At 43.5% G+C, this 26,356-nt stretch overlaps 1 protein-coding gene across 2 annotated transcripts in view; it reads right to left on the bottom strand.

Annotated features, from left to right (window-relative positions):
* Positions 1–1,383: 1,383 nt before the first annotated feature.
* The window catches only part of FGFR1OP2 (FGFR1 oncogene partner 2), a 30,706-nt gene continuing 5,733 nt past the window's right edge, over positions 1,384–26,356 (bottom strand). The window contains exons 2-7 of one of the 2 annotated variants that reach the window (XM_077469083.1): positions 19,439–19,581; positions 14,629–14,746; positions 11,108–11,250; positions 10,112–10,207; positions 6,266–6,379; positions 1,384–3,493 (exon numbers count right to left, since the gene is read on the bottom strand). In XM_077469083.1, the coding sequence (XP_077325209.1) occupies positions 3,356–3,493; positions 6,266–6,379; positions 10,112–10,207; positions 11,108–11,250; positions 14,629–14,746; positions 19,439–19,573 (744 nt within the window). In that variant the 5' untranslated portion in view covers positions 19,574–19,581 and the 3' untranslated portion in view covers positions 1,384–3,355. The remainder of the gene's footprint in view (positions 3,494–6,265; positions 6,380–10,111; positions 10,208–11,107; positions 11,251–14,628; positions 14,747–19,438; positions 19,582–26,356) is intronic. The other variant, XM_077469084.1, reaches the window with a different exon arrangement.

Genomic DNA, 26,356 nt, shown 5'->3' on the forward strand with positions numbered 1-26,356 from the left:
TTTGCAGGGGACAGGCTTTTCTACTTAAGATGGGGCTGATGCACCTGGAACATATTTATTATTTATCTAATTTAAACTAACAGTTTAAGAGTCAAAAACATGGCTGTTGCCTATCTACAGGCCCTCAATCAGCATTATATTTACCATCTTGGCTGTCTCCACTCTATGCCGTTACAATGTGAACCCTAAAGAGGAATTTCCATGGCTTTGAAAAGGTTTACATCACTGTGGATCCTTCTAAGTAAAACTGAGCTTTACAGGCATTGTAAGCACAGAAAGCCTCTTCAAAAGGCAGTACACACTCTTCATACAGGTCAGTGTCCCCGTGTGACTTGTTTCATCTATACTTTACAGTGCTGTAAAACCCCATTTTGTTTTTCATGGTGGCTCAGTGTAGGTGCAAAGCAATAACCTGCCTTTACCTACCTATTATAGTTAGCAGGAAAGCAAGTTTATCTGCTCCACTGAAGGCTGTGGCCCATGTAGCACCAACAATGACCGTCTGCAAGTCATTCTGCCTACAGCACCCCCTGCTTGATTATATTCAGAATCACAGTACTCATTCCTATTCCACAAAACAGAGGGGCGCACTGACCTAGTGCATTATCCTAAAAGCATAACTTTATTATTGTAAAAGGTGGTAAGTATTATACACCGAGTGACAATTGCATTAAAGCTCGTCACAAAGAACAGCACCATCCTGTCCCCAGTACATCATAATGTGACACAAATGAAAAGCCTATTGGATCTTCATTTGTCCTGTCACATATTATGATGCACTGTGGACAGGATGGTGCTGTTCTTTGAGATTAGCTTTGATACATTTGTCACTCGGTGTATAATACTTACCACCTTTTACAATGATAAAGTTATGCTTTTAGGATAATGCACTAGGTCAGTGCCCCCCCTCTGTTTTGTGGTTTCAGACTCCCCAGTCTAATGAGGGCGGCAAGACGAGGCTGATCGATGAACTTATAGCCTACTAGATATCTCTGGGCCCACGCTCAAGCATAGGAGATTTTATGTTTGTTACTACTCATTCCTCTTCATAAGGGGATCAGCAATGGAAGCCCACATTATTCCAAGAAAGAAGGTTTCCTTTAAAATGTATTTAAACCCAATAGCTAAATGAAATATATTGCAGATTACCAGACCATCGATGTTGTGTAGGCTGCATTTTTTTTTTTCCCAGCCTTTTTTTCTTCTTCATTTTCACCTGGTGGTAACATCTCTTACTGTGCAGCCACTGTGGAAGAGGAACCCCACACAAGCCAAACAGTTAATAGAGAAGAAAGCCGGCTGCAAAAACGTCAACTATGAAAACAAATGATCTGGAGAAACTATCAAGGTGTCTCATTCTGGAAGCTCCTCCACTGTAGCATGTTATTCACAAGACTGGCCTTTATTAAAGAGGTTACATTTTAAACAAAGCTTTCAGTGTTGAATTTTAACAGCGTGCCGCCAGTTTCTATTTCTAGGAATGTGGCAGGGTGATCACACTGCTTGTGATAAGTAATTATATATTTTACAGACTAAGGGTTTATATACTTCAGCTCTAACATACTATAAAAAGGAAACCTGTAGTGAGACACACATGTTGGCTACCATAACTGGTCTCCTCCTGAAAATGCCAGCTGCCTGGCTACAGTTATTTCCTAGTTAATGCCCGAAAATAAGCATGCAGCAAGTGAACTTCATCTTTTTTAACAGTACACAACTAAAGATTCTAGATCACCATCAGTCAGCAACCTGCATTAAAGGGGAGTTCAATAATAAATCAATGGGGCGGTTGCTGACAAGCTCAATCTCGTGACAACGTCTTCTGTCTCTCAGAGGCACCAGTGGTGACATTTCCCAACCATAAGTCCCAGATCTACCACTTTGTTAAGAGAACAATAAGCTCAACAGTTCTGATTGACTCCAATAACGTATATACAAAGAAGCAGCTGCCAGAGAGTGACAGCTTTGTCATGGCTGGGTAGGAGGGGTAGAGACGCTGAATTCCAATAAGGTATCATGCCAATGGAGCATTATAAGAAAAACAGGGAGAGGGGAAAAAAAAAAAAACTAAATCTGGGCTGGGAGGATTTGACCTTAAAAGCAAAATCTGTACTGGCAACAAAAGTTTTAAAATGCCAGAGCTTGTACTGCCTGTTGATGCTCTGGCATGTGATGGTGAATGAGGGGGAGAGGGCTCAGCATCAGGAGGGGCAGGCAAAGGCCAAGGCTCTATGTACAGCTTCTGCCTAAGATGCCAAGGGGAGCATTACTAACATAGGAACTTACAAGGTGCCGCCATTTCAGTACTGTTATTTGTCAGGCTGGGAGGGTGTTATCCACCAAGAGGCCTTGGGAAAGGAGTGGACAGTGTCAACCACCAAAGGGCCAGCCCGCCACCAAGGGAGCCAAATGGGCATCCCCCTGCAAAGGAGCCCAAAGGTCTTCTCACTCACCAGCTGAAGGGTTAGAGTCTCAACTCAATTTTAAACAACTGTGCTCCGACTACAGAAATTCAACTACACTTCCTGCCCTATGAACAGCTGTCACCTGAATATGAATGTGAGAAAAAAAAAAAAATCTAACGGAAAACCAGAACAGAAATACAGGCAACCCTTTCAATAGGGTCACCTGTCCAGTGACACCATCTAAAAGGGGATTCCATTCACTTTGGAGAGTTTTCCTCTAATATTTCATGTTGTGTCCCCAGGAGGTGATGGTAAATTGTTCAATAGGGAAACAAGTTTTGGTGACAGCCGTCAAAAGGTGGGACCTCCCCTTACTTTTAGTTGCCCTCGGGACAGGAAGTGAGAATAAATTAAGAAATCTCTCCAAAGGTCACAAACAGAAAAAAAACTTTCATTCACAACTGCAAAAAAAAAAAAAAAAAAGTATAATAATTCCACTGTCAGATTTAGAGTAATTATGATTTATAGGCTCATTAATTCCCTATAAAATACTGAACTGACAGCATATTTGAAGGAATGTAATGACCATCTTGCACTCATAACATTTCCGTACCCATGATATAAAAATACTTCATAATTTATCTACATGGTTCTTTAAAAAATAGCGCTTCAAAATTTACATTTCCCCCCAAAGCTAAAATATCAGTGAACTCTACAATGCCCTATAAATAACTTGTGCCATCTCTGGCTAGCAGTAAAATAATCTCGCAGGCTGCCGGTTCTGAGTGAAACATACAGGGATTCCTGCGGGTCCAGGCCCCAGGTGAATCGTCAGTTTTCCAGTATACCAGTAGAGGACAGCAGTAACTTTAAAAATCAGATTTCACAGAATTTGGCTTGTTGTTCCTTTAATAGGCTCTATTCCATCCAGGCGGAAGTAGACAGGGGCCTCAGCTTTTCCGTAAATTATGGTCCGTACTGTTGACTAGGGTAGAAAGGGAGGAGCTGTCTAGAGATTCATCTTTTCTGAGATTCAGGAAGGATTCCCGGGTGATCTGGAGGATCTCTCGTAAGCCTCTGTTCTCTTGCTGTTGGGGAACAATATAAAGAATGAAGGTTTGATGACAAAGTGGAGTAGCGAGTGTTACTCATGAATGTGGTTTAAATAAAACTAAAAGTGTATTTCTACTTTTGAAGTCGCATTTGAGAAAACCTCACAATGTTTGATTTGTGTTCCTATTCACACAGGGAAAAATAAAAATTTTTTTGGAGGAGGTGGTGTCATTTTTTTATTTTTTAAACGATGTTAAGAGTAAAGCCTAGCATCCACTGGCCGAATGTCAAGTGGCATCGGCTGGTTCAAAAGAAACCGGGCGATGTTTTGCCCGTGTGTACTGCAGCCGAGAAGGGGCATGACTGAAAAAAGTCTGCCGATTGGCTCCCTAGTAGCGCTTTCAGCCAATTGCTGAGAGCACTGACCAGAGTGTTCTGGGCGGGGGGGAGCCTGTCAGAACACAATAGAACAGCAGGGGAGATCGCTGTACTAATATTGGATAGTATTGTGTATGAAGCTTTAGGCAGGCCATAGATTATGCAATTGCCTTTCCTTCCCACATGGGTGGAAGGAAAGAAAATTGCTCAATTTCCCTCGTCAACACAGTTAGTGTTGATGGGGGAATTCCTCCCAGAGAGCTATTGTGTTCCGTCAGTGGGAAGCCTTCAGGAAAAACGCAATGATCAATAGATTGACTTGTGTACAACCAGGGTGCCCATATATGGATTGAAATTCTGACGGACAATGTTAAACCAGATCAATTTCGATCCATGTATGGTCAGCTAAAGTCTGTCCTCATTATCTTACAATGAAGAAGCCTAGCCCATAAACATTTAACCCTTTGTTAGGACAGCATTAAAATTTGGTTACAACTAACAGAGGAAAATCTGCCTGCACGGTACAGACAAGGTCAATTATGGCAAACACAGCTGCCCATAAACAAACAAAATTAGTAGGATTTGTCCTTGCTGGATCAGCATTCTTTTCATTCATAGCTGTGTTTGCTATGCCTCAGTTTATGAATGAATACGAAGGTTTGTACAGAGCTACTACTGTTTATTCATTCTGTGCAGCTGAGGCTGCTGTGTGATGAATCAGTCCCTTTCTCTGTCTCAAATATCCGAGATCAGGGGGCTGATTAGACCCCTGATATTTCACCAAAGCCCTGAGGGTCCTAAAAATTTTTTTTATAATATATATATATATATATATATATATATATATATATATATATATATATATATATATATATTTATATGTGTGTAAAAAAATAATATAACGTAAAAAAATATTAAAAAATAAAAAAACTATTGACACTAGTGGCGGAATGAGCAGGGTCGCAAGTGTCGCACTTGCGATTGGGCTCTGCCGTTCCACCACCGTGGGGGGACCCCAAGATGGAAGGAAGGTGGCCCACTGCGGGAAAGTAACAAATGAAACCCACGATAGGAATAAAAGGCCTCCGTGATCAGTGGGAAGGGCTCTTCATGGTTTCTTGCATCGGGGCCCTGAAGGTTCTAGTTACGCTTCTGGTTGTATCCCAATTTGTCCATTGTAGTGGAAATGCACTTTAAAAGCTGACCATACATTATACAATTTTCTTGTTAATTTTCTTTTATATTTACCTTCAACTCTGTAGAGTAAGGGCTTGCCTGATTGCATACAAAAGTGTTTACGTTTGAGCTCATATTATTTGGTTTTGGTAAATATAAGAAAGAAGAAAATTGTATGGCCAGCCTAAAGCCTAGTACCCACGGGCCTAATGCCGTGCAACATCAGCCGGTTCAATAAAACCAGCCGACATACAGCCCGTGTATATGGCAGCCTGTCTGACAGAAGCCAGACATCCGGACGGCTTCTGACTGACGAGCATGCTGGAAAAGTCAACTCACTCCCAAACAGCGCCCTGTCAGAACACAATAGCTCAGTGGGGGAGATTGTTGTACTAACATCAGATTGTTAGTACAGTGGCCCCAATCTGAGCTGTCCGTTTTTTCTTTTAATAAAAAAAATTGTCAGTGTGTACTATCAGTCACCAGTACAAACAGAAGTAGTGCATTTTTTCCCAGTGGGAACACAGAGAGTAATAACAATCTGGCAAACTTTATAACCCATAACCACTCTCAAAAACTAAAAAAAGAAAGAAACTATTTTGGCTTTAAATACACCTTAAACATACACTAAAAACAGGTTTCCAAGATATTACCAATTTTGCCACAGACACTTCTTTTAGTTTTCTGGCTACTAAAGCAGTACTAAACCCAAAGGATTACATTCATTATATTTATAATATATTATTATTTATTGTAGCTTACCAATTCTTAGATGCGATGGCTGCATTAGCTTCCTATCTTTAGGATTTCTTTCTTCTATTTTTGTCTTGTGATCCAGCCAGCAAGTTTGTTGCTTTTCAATAGAAAAGCTCTTTTGCAGTTACAAGGATGAGACAGACCATTTACCACTGGCAGAAGTGCTTGAAATTATCAGCTTTTATTCATTTATGAAATCTCACAAAGGAAAAAAAACAGTTTGCTGTAACTGATTATAAAGTATTAGCTGGACTTCAGCTTCAAATTTCGAATGTATTTAAATCTGCTAGTACTTCTAACACGCTCCTCCCCCAGACTGACAATGCTGCTGTACAAATCTGTCCCCTGTGCTCCCTCATCCAGAGTGGCATCTGTGTAACACAGGAGGCGTGTTGTTTGCCAGATCAGCAGAAAATAAGGATTCTGGAACATCCTGATTACAAGTCATTTACCAATTTTCAGCCATCAGCTTCAATTACATGGAAGTACACACACACCTCAAGTTTGAGGATCCTGTCATATTCCTGGTCACCACATTGTTCATCAATTTCAATTGCATGTTTCATCACTGCCGTCATTTCCGTAATTTTGTCTACTTGAGTCTGTAAGTCCTAAAGAAAAGAAAATATATTTTTTAGTTGTGTCATGGAGATTAAAGAGTCTCTGCTGCTGGAACCAAAAAATTAAATAATAATAAAATAAAAACAATACTAATGCTAAATCGCACTCCCTGAAGAGATGACCAACTGTTACCTTTTCTGCCACCCACACCACTGCTGTCCTGATCTCTACTGTACTGAAAAGATGCCACTGACAGAAGGGAAGCAGGCCAGGGCCAGCAAAAACCACAGTGAGCTCTATTACTCCTACCAATAAAGCTATTTCCCAGGTTCGTTATTTGTGTAAAGAAACAAGATCGTTATAATAGCTCATTTTTTTTTCTGTGTTTAGGTCTGCTTTACAGTAGTTAAAGCCTTGAAATAGGCTAGTCCTTCAATCATCGACATCTTCTTAATAAAACCTAAGTTTAGTCAAAAAAAGGTGCTGTTGGCTCCATGTAAATCAGAAATCCTCCTCCAATAAAGCACCCACACCCCTGCATTCTTCCGGCACGGAGGGGGTTAATAGCGTTGAAAGGAACTGACATTTGCATTCATCAAGAACAACAACTATGCCCACCTCCTCCATTCATAGAAGTTGTACTATAGCTTCTATAAAAGAAAAACAAACAAACAATCTCTAAATGGAGCAGGTAGACCTTTCATTCATCAACTGGTCCTCCAGTCAAAGTTCCTTTATCATTCATTTCATCAGGGATGAGGAGCATTTCAAATAAACAAGGAGCCAGCAGCACAAGATTGATAGTGTCTTTTCCCTTGTGCCGAAATTATATATTTTTTTTATTTCCTTTCTTTTTGCCTAAGCTAAGGGACGTGTCCGTGTACGGGATCCGCTTTGCTCAGCAGGAGATCGATCCGTCGATCCCCGCTGAGCAGGCAGATGACAGGTTCCCCTCCCTGCACACTGTGCAGGGACCAACCTGTCAGAGCGCCGCTCTCCTCTATGGGGGAATCGGATGAAGATGGACCGTAGAGTCCATTTTCATCCGATCCGCCAGACGGATGGAAAAGTAGGGTTTAGCTTTTAGCTGAATGGAGCAGGTCGGATGTCAGCGGACATGTCATCACTGACATCTGTCGCTCCATAGACCTGTATAGAGCGTCCGTTCAGGTCCACCTAAAAAACTGACAGGCGGTCCTGAACGCCTGTGTGAAAGGGCCCTTTGGCTTTAATAGGTCATGAGACTGTAAATGGGAATATTTCCTAGCTTGGTATTTTGTGTTAATATACAGTACACACCATCAGCAAGTGTCTATTAAAATTGTAAATACTTTACAAGCCCAACTGAAAACCACTGACTAGGCAAACCTAGAAAATGCCATAAAAAAAAAAGGGGCAATTAAAAGGGTTAAAACAAGCTCACGGCAATGGTTTTAAAATCTAACAGCAGGCTCTCCTACTTTATATAGAAGTGATTCAGGCATATGTAAAGCCACCCAGTCACTTATTCAGCTTGCCCAGTGTGCAAATTATATTGTGATGGAATCCATTACAATTAATTTTATTAATTTTTTTTTACTGAAGACATAGGTTTTATTACCAGCTGTGCAATTATAGTGCGGTGTTAAAAAATTGTTAAGGACATTATTTTGTTCTACAAGTCCTCTGCTTTCAGAAAAAAAAAAAAAAAGGCCTGCAAGCAGCATCTCTGGGGCGGTGCAGGAGCAGTGTAATCAATGGGCAGTGCTTCGGCAGCGGAGCTTTTGGGGTGCTTTTAACCCCTTCTTTGGGCTTAAAAGTGCCCCGCTCCCGCCCCAGCCCGCTAAAACTTGCAGCGCTTTACCGCTAGCGCTCGGGCAGTCCGAGTGTCAAAGTAGCCTTAACTTACATATTGGTTAATGATTCTAAAAGGACAAGCACACAAAATACTGTTTCTTACAAAACATTAAAGCTGAACTCTGGGCTGGTTACTAATTTTTACCCATATTTACCATCCATTTACACATAAAGACACAGACACACACACAGTATTCACAAGAGTGAGTACACCCCTCACATTTTTGTAAATATTTTATTATAGCTTTTCATGTGACAACACTGAAGAAATTAGACTTTGCTACAATGTAAAGTAGTGAGTGTACAGCTTGTATAACAGTGTCAATTTGCTGTCCCCTCAAAATAACTCACACAGCTATTAATGTCTAAACCGCCGGTAAAAAAACAAAAAGGTAGTACACCCCAAAGTGAAAATGTCCAAATTGGGCCCAAAGTGTCAATATTTTGTGTGGTCACCATTATTTTCCATCACTGCCTTAACCCTCTTGGGCATAGAGTTCACCAGAGCTTCACAGGTTGCCACTGGAGTCCTCTTCCACTCCTCCATGACAACACGGAGCTGGTGGATGTTAGAGACCTTGCTCTCCTGCACCTTCCATTTGAGGATGCCCCACAGAAGCTCAATGGGGTTTAGGTCTGGAGATATGCTTGACCAGGCCATCACCTTTACCCTCAGTTTCTTTAGCAAGGCAGTGGTCCTCTTGGAGGTGTGTTTGGGGTCGTTATGTTGGAATACTGCCCTGCGGCCCAGTCCCTGAAGGGAGGGGATCATGCTCTGCTTCAGTATGTCACGTTACATGTTGGCATTCATGGTTCCCTCAATGAACTGTAGCTCTCTGGTGCCGGCAGCACTCATGCAGCCCCAGACCATAACACTCCCACCACAATGCTTGATTGTTGGGAAGACATGCTTGTCTTTGTACTCCTCTCCTGGTTGCCGCCACACACGCTTGACACCATCGGAATCAAATAGTTTTATCTTGGTCTCATCAGACCACAGGACATGGTTCCAGTAATCCATGTCCTCAGTCTGCTTGTCTTCAGCATCATCTTTAGAAGAGGCTTCCTTCTAGGACAACAGCCATGCAATCTGATGCAGTGTGCAGTGTATGGTCTGAGCACTAACAGGCTGACCCCCTCACCCCTTCAAGCTCTGCAGCAATGCTGGCAGCACTATTTCCCAAAGACAACCCCTGGATATGACACTGAACACATGCACTCAACTTCTTTGGTCGACCATGGCAAGGCCTGTTCCCAAGTGGAACCTGTCCCGTTAAATCGCTTTATGGTCTTGGCCACTGTGCTGCAGCTCAGTTTCAAGGTCTTGGCAAACTTCTTATAGCCTAGGCCATCTTTATGTAAAGCAACAATTCTTTTTTTCAGATCCTCAGAGAGTTCTTTTCCATGAGGTGCCATGTTGAACTTCCAGTTACCAGTATGGAGAGAGCGTGAGAGCGATAACACCAAATTTAACACACCTGTTCCCCATTCACACCTGAGACCTTGTAACACTAATGAGTCACATGACACAGGGGAGGTAAAATGGCTAATTGGGCCCAATTTGGACATTTTCACTTAGGAGTGTACTTACGTTTGTAACCAGCGGTTTAGAGATTAATGGCTGTGTGTTGAGTTATTTTGAGGGGACAGCAAATTTACACTGTTATACAAGCTGTACACTCACTACTTTACATTGTAGCAAAGTGTCATTTCTTCTGTTTCGTCACATGAAAAGATATAAAATATTTCCAAAAAAGTGAGGGGAGTACTCACTTTTGTAAGATACATAACTTGATGAAAGACGGCGTTGCTGTCCGAAACTGTGCAGTCATTACTTGTATATGCATGATTGAAGTAAAACGTTTTTGAAACGGACATCGCATCTCCAATTTTTTGTTATATATGTATTTTATTTTTTTAATGACCTAGTTTCTGTGTAAATTTACCTTGATAAAATCTGTGATGTCATCTTTGAATTGGAAATAGTAGCTATGCCTGGAACCTGGAGGCTGTATCAGCGTAGAAATGACATCACTTCCTGTCTGCAAAGAAAAACTACAATTCTCATCAACCAGAATTGTAGTCAACAATGGGCAAGAACAAAGGTAGGATTGTGGGGGGTTTCTGCCCAATCCCTAGTAATAGTGGAAGGATAGAGCAGAGGTCTCCTGGTCTGTCAAACAACGTTATGATAGTGGGGGGGTTCAGACTGGGAATCTGAGCTGCCTGGGTCCTCCCATTACATTGCAGCTTCCTGTACAAGGAACTACACAGGAGATGTTACAGTACTGGTGGCCAGGGGAAGAGCGGACATAACCACCACTAGGCTTACAAAACAAAAATTAAGGAGATTGAACCCTTATTCTGCATGAGTCAAATCATTTTTTTTGTTTTGTTTTTTTATCAGAGGGTGATGATTGCATTGAAAAACAAAATATTGCTTACAGTGGAACTAAAAAGGCAAAACTTTTTTTCATTCTGGATAGAGTAATTGAGGGTTATAATCCCTGTCAGGTTTTTTTTTTTTTTTTGCCATCCGTGTTCCATAGGGAATATTTCTCTTCGCTTCTTGTCCCGATTGGAAGATTTTCCCTCTATTACTGTTCTGGCGTCAATCCAAAATTTGGGATTTTCATTTACTTTCACTGTCCATGATAACGGTAAACAAATAGAGAAGGTGAATCTCCTTAACGGGGACACAGAGAGCAATAAAACTGATAGGTGTTCTAAACCCTTTCTATCCAAAAAAAATTAAATACATTTTGCCTTTAGTTGCTTTTTTAAAAAAAAAGGTAAAAAATGTCCTTTTCAAATAAATATGAGATAAAAGGTTTTGCCCGGAGATCAGCTTTAGTCACTGCCACACAAAACTAAATTTGTATTGGAAGTGGTTTTGTAATATTCATCCCTTGTGTTTTATAACACGCTGGGTCCCGGCTTACCTTGGAATGCTGCTCTTTCAGTTTGACAATAACACTGGGGTCATCCTTCTTGCTTGCCATCAATAATCGGAACATTTGCTCTCTGTATTTACTCATAATCAGCTCCAGTGCTGACTGGTGTTCTTCCAAGGAAGTTCGAAGCTCTGGATGAAGAAAAACACACCAATTTGAGAAGGGCTTGGAGTGAAAAATAAAAACCAAGAAATAGAATTCCCACGGAGTTGTCTAACAAATACAGGGGGAAAAAAAAGTGTTAAAGTAGAATTCCAGGTTTTAATTGAGCTGGCCCAAAAAATATATTTCCACTTCTACACAATGCTGCTGCCATGTGTCCTGTAATGAACTGTAGTAGCATTAACTACATACAGTAAGCGGTACTGTGCTTTGGCAGTAGTATGGGTGACTTCCAGTCTGTCAAAATTTCGCAATTCAGAAATCTTGTATTTTTATCAATGGATACATGGCTTCCCATGACTGGTTATGGTCGAGAGGAGGTGGAGAGAAGGGCATATGACGGTGCAATTTCCACCTTTGCCACTTAAAGGAAAGCTTGCATTTGCATTATTTGGTAATGGAAATAGTTTGTTTGGGCCAGCTTGGCCCAAACATACTAAAGTACATTGATACCTGGATGGATATTTTATACATACATTGGTCCAGTTTGGACCAATGTAACTATGAAGATACAATACCTGATCTCCACTTGCATTTGGGTCCCATGCCAAGTAGCTGCCCTGCTACATTCTGAACAACTCTGAACACTGGAGGTCAGCCGCTTGGCACAGATTCCATTCAGAGAATGCTCTGTATTCTCTAAATCAATGCAAAGCATTTGCTGACTGGAATAGCACAGGGTGACGTGCCCACCCCTCCTCTCTAACTCCTCCTTTTAGAAAACGCTTTGCATTCATCAGAACAAAATAAAAACCAAATTAGATCATTTGCTTAAAGTAAATATCATATCTGAAAACTATTAACCAGGGAGTACATGAACCTGTTACAGCTGAATAACCATTAATTTCCCACAATGAACTTCAGCCTCCCCTTCAGTCTTACAAAGTTGTGCAGGCCTCTCTGACAAGGAGTTGCTTACTCTGAAGCTTTAGAAAGTCACATAGAACTTGCCTAATTTCCTGGTTGGAGGGCATCCAGAATCATCTAGTGCTTTCTTCCTTAGCCTGACTGTCCCTGGCCCATCCCTTACATTTATAGAATTCAGTTAGTGATGGAGGCTCAGCCTCACATGTGGGCATTACCTAGGATGCTTTGCATACTAATGTAACCTGCCTAGGAGTGCCCACTCCTCCAGACTCCTGACATCCATCTATCAAGTACAAACGAAGAGTCTGTACAATTGTGCATGAATCAAGAGATAGCTGGAATTCAGCTTCATACAGAGCTGCAACTCCAGTGCAGTAAATAGTGAAAATGTTGTTTTGTAAAAGGAGGATCAGGACACTTGTAATGAACACATCAGGTAGGCAGGGCTGCCATCATTACACAGTTTTAGGCCTGGGCCCCCCCATCCCTGGACCTGACCATCAACATTCCCAGGGCCCGCCCACTGGCAGTCCCACAGAGTCCCATCCCATGTCCTCTATCAGTCTCATCTCCCCGATCCCATGTTCTTCTCCTCCAGCTCCATTTCCTCCATCCTAGGTCCTACTCCTCCAGTCTCATCTCCTCCATCCCACATCCTCCTCCTCCTTCAGTCCCATCTCCTCCATCTCACATCCTCCTCCAGTCCCATCTCCTCCACCCCATGTCCTCCTTCTCCAGTCCCATCTCCTACTTCCCACATCTTCCTCCTCTTCCAGACCCATCTCCATCTCCTTCTCCTCCTCCAGTTCCATCCCCTCCATCCTGGGACTCCGGTTCTGGTGGCAAGTGTCTCCAATGGGCATTTCTCTCTCACCACCTGTTGTGTCTATGGGACCTCACAATGGGACACAGATGGTAAAAAAAAAAAAATGTGGTTTTAACTCTTCAATAATTCAGCCAAAATGGAAAAAAGTGCTTGCTTTATATATACTTTTTATGCATAACTAGAACATCTAATATGGTTATATGATTGCATGACATTTCCCTGTTATTTCCTGTCTTAGATTCACCAGAACAGGAAGTGGGGGAATAGCTTGCAATTCTTATAATGTTATATATATATATATATATATATATATATATATATATTTTTTTTTTTTTTTTTTTATTATACTGGCTATATCCCCAGGGGCAGATTCTCTCACTTCCCGTCCTGGGGACACAAAGACAGAAAGCGAGGGGAAATCTCCTACAATGACATAATCCTGTTAGGTATTCTAGTTATGTATAAAACTAATATATATATATCTATATATATATATATATATATATATATCTATAGATACATATATAAAGCAAGCACTTTCCCACCCCCCTTTTTGGCCAAGTTATGAAAGAGTTAAAAACCCATTCGTTTTTTTTTTTTTCCCCATCTGTGTCCCACGGGATGCAGAAAAAAAAAAATGTGCTTAATTCCCTCATCAACACCACTGACAGTGTTGATGGGGTAATCCCTGCTGCAGAGCCATTGTATTCTCCTGGTGGGGGGCAGCAAAACTGCCCCCGCCAGGAGAACACAGTGATTATTGCTAGCGGCTACAAGAGCTGCTAGCAATTATCGTATTTAAAATCTGACAAACTGGGTGTACTCAAGTTGATCGATCAGTAGCCAATCAGAAAGTTTGAATCTTGGCCAGTCTCTGCTAAACAGACCGAGATTCAAACCGTCTATGGCCGGCCTCATCTGCAGTCTAGCTGCAATCTTCACATGGGTCAATCTAGTTTTTCTCAGAAGGGATCTGTCCGTAGATCCCTTGCTGAGCTGAGCGGTCAACTGACAAGTATTTGCCCGCTCATGCTGTCTGTTTACACCCAACTGCCCTCTCTGATCCGGCCAGACAGAGGGGAATGGATACCCTTCCATCTTTTCTTTTTGCCAGATCAGATTTGAGGTAGGCAGGTGTAAAACGGACAAATTTCGATTTAAATCTGCCATTCCATAGAGAAGAATGGATGGTCTGATTGAGTTTGCCTCAAAAATGGACAGGAGGACCTCGTACATGTCTTCTAGCAGCTTCAGGGAAACCGTTTTTTTTTCCCCACTCAACCCAATCTCTGCAGCAGCTTCTTTGCAGAGGAATTCTGTCCCACCCACCAACACAGGAAGCACGAGGCTCTGCAGTGATGGACAGTGCACCTGCCTCCTGCTGCCTCCTCAGCCAATGAGTAGGCTGTTAAGTCCCTCCCTCATAACATCTCGAGTCCCAGCCCTGCCAGCTTACTGTGCTTAGCCTACGGCTCCTCTCCTGCGGTTCCTCTCTCCTGCACACTTCCTGGATGCCGGGCCCGGTACATGTGTATTGGCTGTACCCCCCTGATGGCGGCCCTGCGGGTAAGACTCAGTAACAAATTCCCTTTAACATATATTTGAGTGCATTTGAAGCACATTGGTAAAAGTCAAGAAATGTGAAAGAACCAACCTTTGTTTTCTTGCTGAAGTTCCCTGATCTGCCGATTCTCCTGCTGGATTCCTAGCACCAGCGTAGACCGTGGTCGATGTCTCGCAACCTCATTCAGTTCCTGAATTTCCTCTTGGTACTATCAGAGGAGAAATCAGTGCTTACACCACAAAACACACAGCACAATACACAGATCGCTTGGAGTGAAGGACCAGATGGAGCAACTCTAAATAACTGCCAATAGCCATGGTAACTTCAACTGATAAATTAAGTGGCTTTAAAAGATTTGTAATGTTTACCATGTTATGGCTGTATATTTAAAGAGGACCTGTCACTTAAAGCAGAACTAAATCCTCCAATTTTTTAGAGCCAAGGAAGCTGCAATCTTAGCCATGGTTTGATCTGCAGTTGCCATAATGCTGCATACACGGCAGTTTTTAATATCGATTGGACCCTGGGCAAACATTTTCTTGGACCCCCCTCCATGCAAATTTCCCTCTCCACCTGCTCTGAGACATACAATAAATAGCAGCTAGACTTAAAATCAGTTTACTGAATCAGATCAGGCAGAGATTGTGATTGGTTACCAAAGGTTTCAGTGTATCATTACTGCCCACTGACTGGCTGCTAGAGGTTACAGCACACATTATGGCTCACTGATTATTTGCTAGAGGTTACAGTACATGACTTCTGCTTGTTATTTGGTTGCTAGAGATTACTGTACATCAATACTGCTCACTGATTGGTTGCTATAGGTTACTGGACATTATTACTGCTCACTGATTGGTTGCTAGCGTTTACTGCATATCCTTATCGCTCAATCATTGGTTGCATGAGGTTAGTGCACATCATTACTGCACACTGATTGTTTACCAAAGGTTATAGAACTTGATTTCCTCACTGCCTGCACACCATGGACTGGGGAGGTGAGGGGACCCATCAATAGACAGAAAACTCTTAGGGATCAGTGGCAATACTTGGGGAGGGGGATGTGATCAGTGGGATTGGTTAGTAGGCAGTACGCTGTGGCAAATTCTGAATCATGTAGAACAAAGCTGGAAATCTTTGGCAAGTACGGTATACAACTGTGCACAAAAGTTTGCATACCCGGGGCAGAAATTGTAATATTTGCCATTAATATTGCCAAAAAACTGTCTTTTATTTAAGGATAGCAAACACATGAAGCCATTTATTATCACAGTTTTTTTGGATCCTTTTTACATCCTTTAATAACAAGTCACCCAAATGGCCCAGATAAAAAGTTTACATACCCTGGGATGTTTGGCCTTGGTACAGACACAGAAGATGGTACACATGGGTTAAAATGGCAATTAAAAAGGTTAAGCTCCCACATTTGTGGCTATTTAACTGCATGCCGACCAGCCGTCGCAGTTATACTGCGACAACATGGCTCGGCTGCGCATATCGCCCGTCATGGTACATCGGTACCATAGACGGCCATGTGTGCACGCTGCCCGCTCACCCCCTGAGCCGATGTGAGTGCCCGGCAGTCTCGATCACTGCCAGGCTCCCGCGATAGCTCGGGTCACACGGAGAACCCAGAACTGTGTGTGTGTAAACACACAGTTTGCAGTTCTCTGAGGGTAGAACTGACAGATGAACAGACGATCTGTTATCTTCCCTGTACAGTCCCCACCCCCCTTCAGTTAAAACACAAACTAGGACACACTTAACCCCTTCACTGCCCTCTAGTGTTAACCCCTTCACTGTAGTGACATTTTTACAGTAATCAGTGCATTTTTAATTGCACTGATAGCTGTATTAATGGCAATGGTCCCAAAAATGGGTTAAAATTGTCTGACGTGTATGCCATAATGTCGCAGTCACGCTAAAAAATGCAGATCGCCACCATTACTAGTAAAAAAATAAAAAAAAAGTTATTAATAAAAACGCCATAAAACTATCCCCCATTTTGTAGACGCTATAACTTTTACGCAAAACAATATATGCTTATTGCGATTTTTTTTAACAAAAATATGTAGAAGAATATGTATCGGTCTAAACTGAGGGAAAAAAAATAAAATAAAATAAATGTTATATATTTTTTGTGGATAATTATTACAGCAAAAAAAATAGTTTTTTTCAAAATTGACACTTTCTTTTTGTTTATAGCGCAAAAAATAAAAACCGCAGAGGTGATCAAATACCACCAAAAGAAAGCTGTATTTTTGGGGGAAAAAAGGACGTTGATTTTGTTTCGGAGCCACGTCGCACGACCGCGCAACTGTCAGTTAAAACGACGCACTGCTGAATCACAAAAATTGCTCTGGTCTTTGGCCAGCCAAATGGTCTGGGGCTGAAATGGTTAAATCATAATTAGTGTCTGTGTATAAATAGTCAATGAGTTTGTTAGCTCTCACATGGATGCACTAAGCAGGCTAGACACTGAGCCATGAGGAGGTAGAAAATAACCAGTCAAAAGACCTGCATAACATGGTCATGAAACTTTACAGAGACGGAAAAGGATATAAAAAGATATCCAATGCCTTGAATATGCTAGTCACAGGTTCTCCGTGTGCCCTGAGCTATCCCGGGAGCCTGACGGTGATCCTTTTCCATCTTTGTAACGTTTCATTACCTTGTTACGCAGGTCTTTTGACTGTTCTTTTCTACCTCCTCATGGCTCAGTGTCTAGCCTGCTTAGTGCAAAAAAAAGACAGTTTTTTTGGCATGATCAGTCATATTTTCAATATTAATGCCACAATTTCGGCCAGGGCATGCAAACTTTTGAGCACGACTGTATACTGTCGTGGGGCATTCACAGTAACCACCAATGTAAAGAGGGATTTACACTGACCACCAATGTAAGGGGGACCTTCACACTGGCCAGTAGTGTGAATGAAAGGATTGTACACCAAGCCCCAATGTAATGAGAATATTTACACTGACCACCAATGTAACTGAAACATTTAGCCTACGTTTACATTTGTGTGCGTCGGGAATGCATGCAAAACTCGCTTTCCTGACACCACAGAAACGTGCTACCCTTTAGCAGATACACAGCAGTGCCATCAAATGTTAAGGACACCCTCACAAATTTGCTGAGATGTGCGTATTCCCATGTATCAAAATTCAGGGTGCTGTGGCACCATGTTATTTTGAAAAAGTGTTCCACCTCCAATTTGCATACCTTTGCAGAACAGGCTGATGTTAGGCTTAATGACCACAGTTGCAGGCAAGACTTTCTAGCATGCATGTTTACTTCCCCAGTGGGCAGCATTCAGCAGAAGTGATGGTGAATATGACCTCAGGGGGGCATGCTATACATATGAATGTGCCTTCATTTACATATCAATGTCACCTCTATTTACATATTTACGGTTATTTACATGTAAACACGGGGTCTGCAGGGGAGTCATCTGTACACAGAAATAGGACAGAGTTGAGCAGCATTAGTAACAGAACTTCACATTGAGATGTTGGGACACAGCACAGGACTAAAACTTCAAGGAAGGAGATTTAAACAGGGATAATTGGCAAGTATAATGCCGCGTACACACGAGCGGACTGTATGGCGTACTTAGTCCGTCATACAATCCGACGGACAGTCCGTCATACTTTCGACTGAACGGACTTGACCACACACGGATGCACAAACAGTCTGCCGAAAGCTTGCGCGATGACGTGTACAGCACGTACGACGGGACTAGAAATAGGAAGTCCAATACACAGCAAAGCACCCTTCCGCCGTGTAAATCCTTTCTGGGCATGCGCCATTCTTAGTCCGTCGAACTAGCCTACTGACGAGCGGATTGTCCGCTGAAACCAAAGTACAACGGACAGAATTTCGAAAGATCCGAAATACTTAGTACGCCAGACTGCACGCTGAAAAAGTCCGCTGAAGCCCACACACGAGCGGACTGTCCGCTGAAATGTGTTTCGACGGACTAAGTACGCCATACAGTCCGCCCGTGTGTACGCGGCATAAGGCAGCTGCCTTTTGCCCTGCCTTAAAAACGGTCCTGGCTGTATATGTCACCAGTCAGGACACCAGTCATTTAATGGCTTGACAAGTCAGTTGAGAGCACAGACATCTATGACAGGTATCATTCATGGTATGCCTTAATGTAACCATTTTGGGAAACAGTTAAATCAATGGGTTTAGTTCCGCCAGATGGCCACGCCCCAGCTAGAGAGCAGGAGGTCATGGAAAGAGAGAAGAGAACGGTTGAGGTGAAATTTTGGGATGTGGTTGGTGATGTAGCTGGGGGGAAATTGTGGATATAGATGGATCAAGTTTTTCTTTTCATTCATAAATACAAACTGTGTTGGATAGAGGGATCATCCCTGCAAAGTTATTTTATTCTGACAGCAGGGACTCTCCACTATCAGAATACACTGATTAGTGACTGCAGTCAATTGGCATCAGTCGCTGAATTGGGAAACATTTTCCAACAAGCCCAATGGATCAGCAGGTACAATCTGAATTTCAATCCATGTGTTACCTCTCCTGCTAGAGAGAAGTCGGTTTAAATTTTATTTGCTGGGAAAATGGAAGCCAGTGGAGGGATTGACAGAGAGGGGTAGTGGAAACTGAATCACTCGTAAGGTGTAAGAGTCTGGCAGCAGCATTCATGTTAGAGGGAGATAGTCTATGTAGAGGTGGGACAATGAAGATGGAGTTGCAATAGTCGAGACCAGAGATATGTGACACACTAATAAAGACAGAACAGGAAGCGAGCAATAATGTGAAAGTCCCAGCAAAAATTACTTTCTAGTAAATTGCTGCAGTAAGAAGAGAAGTATAAAGAAGTTTCAGCACACATACTCTGTGCCATCATCAATATTCATGTTACGGCACTCCACTGACCTGTTTCATTGCCTCCACGCGTTTGTTGAGCACCGTTGTTTGTTCGATAAGAGACTCTGCTGCACTGTCATGTTCCCGTAACCTTTCCACCAGGGATTTTGCATCGGCCAGAACCTTCTCGATTGTACAACTCATATTGCTGGCTGTTGTAAAAAATAAAAAATAATTACAGTCATATGAAGCACTCCACTGTGTAAAAGTCACACTACACATTATAATCTGCCCTACAATCAACTTTAGATTTACAAAAACTATGCAACATGAATACCTACCTAAACAATTTCAAGCCAGTCAATTTCTATATAGTCAGGCAGGGCCTTGTGCAACAGTTGTCGGTAGATCTAAAGGAAATTGTACAAATTGTAGCGCATATGGTGAGCCTTTCTCAAACTTTTAACTTGGAAAAGCCCTTGAAATTATTTTCAGGCCCCCTACTAATAATTACTACTATATCTACAGCTAACAGTGCATTAGAGAAGAAAGAAAAAGAAAAATCGCGCTACAGAATAATGTGTGAAAATCAATGCTGCTGCAGTTCTAATATATACCAAAAAATATATAGGTGAATGAAAAGAAAACAAAGAGAACCGCGCAATCCCTAAAGGTTAATGTAGGGTATTTAGTCCCTCCAACCGAGAGACTAAAATTTCAAAAAAATACTAATAAACAAGTGCAGTGTCCCTTAATGCAGGGACAATTTATATGATTAAAGAGCTACTATGTATAAGATGTGAACTTAATAAGCACCAAAAAAATGTATTACATGTGCAGAACACTCGTTTACATACAAAAGCAACAATGCCAAAAATATGTGTGCAAATAGACGACCTAAATATAAGTGCCACTCTATAGTGAACTACAAAATATAATATGCAAAATTGATCCACTGAAAGAACAGTCCTTAATTATAGTCCTTAGGTAAGACCATGAAGAGAACACCACGTGTTGCAAATAACCTCAACTTTCTGATTGTCGCTCCAACTTATAGACCATGCTGTAGTGCACCACCACCAAAGGGATAAGATGGCTCCTTACCAGACATCCTGGTAGATCACGCCTTAAAAGGTCAAGCCAGACCACATAGATGTCTTATTCCCCAGCTCTGTTACCACTCTTGGATCAGGTCACAGTTCAGAGATGTTCCAATGAGTCGAGAAAAGGTTGACCACAAAACGGAAAAATGCTCTCCTTCACATAAAATGTAGCCTCTTGTTGTATCTTTGAACAGATTAGTGCATTAGAGTGAACAGTAAGATACCTGGTAACTCTTTTTCTAACAAGTCTTCCAGGGCAGAATCCAAGAGATAGGCTCCTCCTTCCTGCAACAGGAACAACAAACGGTCCACCATTATAAATGTATTAGTCTTACCTGTGTGCCTCAGGAACTCTCAGTAAGCCAATATGTCCCCACATGACCTGGTATTATTGCTTAGGGTGGGAACTAGTGCTACTCTGGAAGACTTCTTAGAAAAAGAGAGAGATACCAGGTACCCAGCTCTGTTTTCTCCAATCGTCTTCCAGGGCAGCATCCGAGAGAATGTATCCAGCAATACTTACTAGGATGGGGATAAGGCCTGGAGCACCTTGCGACCAAATGTCTGGTCTTGACTGAACAGCTGGTCAATACGGTACTGCCTTGCGAAGGTACTGAAGCTTGACCATGTTGCTGCCCTGTTCTGGTGTTGCCCCTTCTTTCTCGGTGACTGAGGTTGCCCAAACTGATCGAGTGGGCTTTGAACCCGCTGGGGGGGGGGGGGGGGCAAGGTTTTGCACCTCATAGGCCGTCTGTATGGCAAGTTTTATCTATCTGCTTATCTTTTTTTCACTGCCTGCTTTCCCTTATTGACGATGGCATAGAGGACGAATAATGAGGTGGTTCTTCACCAGTCCTTTGTTCTCTGGAGATAAGTCATGAGCTTTTTCCTTACATCTAGCTTGTTGTATGTGTCTCTTTTCTTACTATCCTTTGATTTTGCAAGGAATGGGATAACTCCAGTCTTACTGCCACCCTATGGAGTCTATAAAACATTGATATCCACTTTCTATAATCTGGCCCAAAACCCATGAGTTCTAAGACCTTGAACAAATAACACCAATCGACTGAATCAAAAGCTTTCTCTATGTTAATTGACACCACTATTCTAGTTCTGGCATCCATAGAAGGAAGATGTAAATGCGTAAAAAGTCTCCTCAGATTTGTGTCTGTAGATTTACCTGACATGAACCCTATCTGGTCTATATTAACTATATAGGAAATAACTGTAGCCAACCTGGTCGCCAATACTTTGGTCAGACTCTTTAGATCCATGTTTAAAAGAACTATAGGATGGTATGAGGCACACACTAATGGGTCCTTCCCAGGTTTTAACAAAAGGATCATATAGGTTTCTAGCAGTAAATCCGGCAGTGTCTTTTTCAAGGCAATGTTCCAGGAGTAAACCCAGTCTGGGGGGCCAGCTGCTCTACTTGGGCTTTATAGAAATCGGTCGGAAAGCCATCTGGATCAGGGGGCTTTATGAGGATTGCCGTTTCAATCTCCTTGATGTTAATTTTAGCATCAAAGAGATTACTATCTGCCTATGACAACATGTGTAGCGATAGGCCTTCCAGCAAGGAATCCAAAGTAGACATGTCATACAGTGGTATGGGGGAATAAAGGGCTAAAAAGGAGTCAAACTCTCATTATGGACCGTGTATCCGTGACCCGGTGATGATCAGGTGATAGTCTGCAAGCAACATAGCCAAAAGCTTCCCATTCTTGTTCCCTTCTGCAAATATTGTATACGCCCCCTGCTTAGTCTCCGAATGTGCTAAATCTGTAAAATGTAGGGACAAGAGAGACGCCATGCCTCCAGCAGTGACCCATACGAAGCTCCCATGGGGGAAATTTTTGGATCCTGTTAGTTCCCGTACCAGGAGACAAACTTCCTTCTTAGACCGCATACACTATTTGTTTGCAATCAGGCAGGCCCTTGCACTACATGGTTTTGGTAAATCTGAAGACAAAAATCTGCAGAAAATCTAATTGTGTATGGGGCTTTACTTTCTCATAAATGGCTCTAGTTACAGGTTTTTTGCTGGCTAGAATGGTGTCGATCACTCTGTCCACAAGTCCTTCCTTTTGCAGCCTCACCCTCTCAGTAACCAAGCCGAAAGCTTCATGAGTTTGTGATTCGGGTGGTTGACTGGCCCTTATAGGAGGTTCGGTAAGTCTGGCAGTATCAGGTGCAGCTGGAGACTGAGATTCTTCAAATGACTGAACCACGCTCTCTGGGGCAAGTGTGGTGCTATGAGCATCACCGCTGCCCTTTCTTCCACAATTTTTTGGATCACTTTCGGTATCAGAGCGGTCGGAGGAAATGCATAACAACCTAGCAAGTCCAGTTGACTAAAGGTGTCCACTCCGATGTTGCCATCTGTGGGATCAAGCGAGAAGAACTTTGGCAGTTTTGTGTTTGCCTTTGGGGCCAACAGATCTGCCTCCATTTTTGTGTGATCCACAAGAAGGTTGCTATGTTTAACAATCACTCCGTTTTATGTTTTTTTTACTTAAAAAATCTGCCAGTGTATTGTCTGCTCCTTTCAGGTGGATGCTTGAGATCCATCTGATATTTACCTCGGCCCATAACAGAGTGGTTTCTGTCCGGCTCATCAACCGTTGGGATTTTGTCCCTCCTTGTCTGTTCAGGTATGCCACCATCATGGAGTTAAAATTCCAACAGGGAGCCAAGCGCAGAAAGTAGCCAAGGAGCCAAAGTAATTATAAAAGTCACACTGGACCGCTGCTACCGCATTCAAAATGACCAAATGACCAAATGAGCAGTGCTGCACATATTTCCACTGCTGCTTGGCTGCAGAGAAAGGGACTGGGGAATCTCTGTCCTCAGTCCTTTTCGGTCTCAAAAGTGAGACATCAGGGGTCTGTTTAGACCCCTGATATTTCACCAAAGTCCCCCCAATGGGGCTCCTAAAAAGGAAAAAACAATAATTATTGTAAAAAAAGAAATAAAAAAATACAAAGTAATAAAAAAAAAATACTGACACCAATCTCTGCCCTACTGACATCGTCCATTGCTCTACCGACACTGTCCATTGTAGCCCCCTCTGTCCACAGCTCTCATGGAAGCGGGACAGCCATTTTGTACTGAATGCATACTGAAGAAAGGGCTGTTTCTTCAGCAGTCATGACCGGTGGCTCCCGCATGCATGCATGGGAGTGAGGTCATCGCGGCTCAGACAATCACAGCACCGGAACCTGCAAACCCGGAAATTACTCCGGGTTAAGCTCAAAGGACCTTGGTGAGGTAGGCGGGTTACAGTTGCACCCAAATGTAAGGTTTGTAGGGAGGTAAAGACAGAGGCAACTCCAGAGTGCTCTGTCTTACCTTGGAGCTGTCATGGCAGACAGGATCTGCAGGGCAGGGTGGAGAAGCATCCGACATGGTCAGCCACTGGGAGCCTCTGCTTAGAGGACCCTTTTTAACTGCTTCTTGCATCAGCTTCGGCCCCACCCCCAGTTGACCCCATGGAGGTTGGTGGACAAACCTGCCCATGCCACTTCCCGCCTGCGTCGTCCTTCCTGGCATTCCATTAGGGAGGGAGGCCGTTGAGAATTTTTGCAGTTTTCTTTCCAAATTTGCACCGCCACCCAGGAAGCGCTTGCCAAGAAAGCTTCCAGCCTTCACCAAGATGGGCACCGACCAGAATTGTGTGACTGGAAATGATGTTTCCGCCATCATCTTGGTACACCTCCCGGGGCCAGCCACATACACACGAGGCCGGGGGGGGGGGGGGGTGCCGGGTTGGGGAGAGACTGCAGGATGAAGCGGGCAGAATACCGTGTGCTAGGGGAAGCTCTCTGCAGAATATGGCCGGCCCTCCACCGGTGTAGCAGTGGCATCTGGGGGAAGTGTCGGCGGCATGTGATGCAGCTTGGTGGGATAGTTGCATACCCCTCTGTAGGTGGCGAAACTTCAGGCAGAGTCATAGGCTCAGGTTGCTGCCCCTGCTCGCCCTCCCAAGGCCTGCTGAGCTGATGGGATGCTGGTCAGGGAGTCCCCTGCAGAAAGCACAGAGACTAAGAAAAAATAACAAACGTTTGCAGCTCCTGTGGGTCTGGAGGAAACACAAAACAACTGAGGCACACAGATAAGACTAACAAATTTATAATGGGGGACTTTTGTGTTTCCTGTTGCAGGAAGGAGGAGACTATCTCTCGGATGCTGCCCTGGAAGATGATTGGAGGAAAAAAAAAAAAAGAATAAGAAATGTTTTGACACATCAGCAGTCCTGGGTTTCAAATATAGTCAATGGTTTGAATTAAGTAAGCAACACAAACAACTTGAAGAGAGTGCATAGGTATTACAGCATGCAATAGTCGAAAGATGTACAACATAGGCAATAAACTGAACTGAAATAAGTCTGAGTAACCCTCTGGATGGATAGAGCATGAGCAACATAATCCCAATTATCCAGAGAATATAGGATAAGCGGTAATAGGCAATTAACAGGTTTATTCAAAAACACACCAGCATCAATTGTATGAGATTGTATGAGACTGAATCATACTGGGAAAGGTCAAAGCAGTCATATGGGTAGTGGCTTATGCCGCGTACACACGATCAAACAAGCGGGTGGAAAAGTCAGACAAACTCAAGTCCGCCATACAATCCCCCCGTGTGTAGCCTCCGGCATACTTTTTTGACCCGAAAGTACGGCGGACTTAGAATGTAGTTTTACACTCCAATCTTCCCGCCGGACTCGCATTTCGGCGGACAATCCGGCCGTGTGTATGCCAGTCCGCCGTACTTTTGAAATGAACAGACTTTTCCCGCCCGGAAAAAAGTCCGCTCATTTCGAGTGGGTCTCCAGGTAGGCGGGGCCCGCAAAGGAGACGTCGCTGGCCCCGCCGCCTGGTATGGACTTAAAGGGGAACCCCAACGCCGAAAAAAATCGGCGTGGGGGTCCCCCCAAAGTCCACAACAGACCCTTGTCCGAGCACGCTACCCGGCCGGCCAGGAAAGGAGGGGCGAGCGAGCGCCCCCCCCCCTCCTGAGCCGTACCAGGCCCTCAACATGGGGGGTGCCTTGGGGAAGGGGGGCGCGCGGCCCCCCCACCCCAAAGCACCTTGTCCCCATGTTGATGAGGACAAGGGCCTCTTCCCGACAACCCTGGCCGTTGGTTGTCGGGGTCTGCGGGTGGGGGGCTTATCGGAATCTGGGAACCCCTTTAATAAGGGGGCCCCCGGATACCGGCCCCCCACCCTATGTGAATGAGTATGGGGTACAATGTACCCCTACCCATTCACCTGTAAAATAAAGTACAAAAAAAACACAACACACAAGATAAAATAATTTATTGCACAGCTCCGGGGGTCTTCCGTCTTCGGGGGTCTTCTCGCCGGACTCCTCCGCTATCTTCTTGTAGCTCTTTTACTAGCGGAGGAGCCCGGCATTCTTCTTCGTCGCGGCCTCTTCTTCCGACTTCGGGGGTCTTGTCCCCCTCTCCGGTTCTTCTGCCGGGCCACCGCGCCTTCTTATAGCTCTTTTACAGGCGGTGGCCTGGTCTTCTGTCGCCGCCGCCTTCCGTTCTTCTTCTTCTCCTGGAGATGTTGACTCGACGTTCTCTCCGGCCGCAATGCCAGGGACTCGCTGCGCTGCGACTTATATAGGGACAAGGGGCGGTGTCACATGGGTTGATGTCACATGGGTTGATGTCACATGGCGACAGTCCCAGCATCCTCCGGGACTGTGACATCGTAAGGGGGCGGGGTCACCATGTGACACCAACCCATGTGACACCGCCCCTTGTCCCTATATAAGTCGCAGCACAGCGCGTCCCTGGCATTGCGGCCGGAGAGAACATCGAGTCAACATCTCCAGGAGAAGAAGAAGAAGAACGGAAGGCGGCGGCGGCGGC

This window comes from Lithobates pipiens, unplaced genomic scaffold, assembly GCF_037356315.1.
Source record: "Lithobates pipiens isolate NorthernLeopardFrog02 unplaced genomic scaffold, aLitPip1_a1.2 Scaffold_8, whole genome shotgun sequence".
Classification (NCBI taxonomy): Eukaryota; Metazoa; Chordata; class Amphibia; order Anura; family Ranidae; genus Lithobates; species Lithobates pipiens.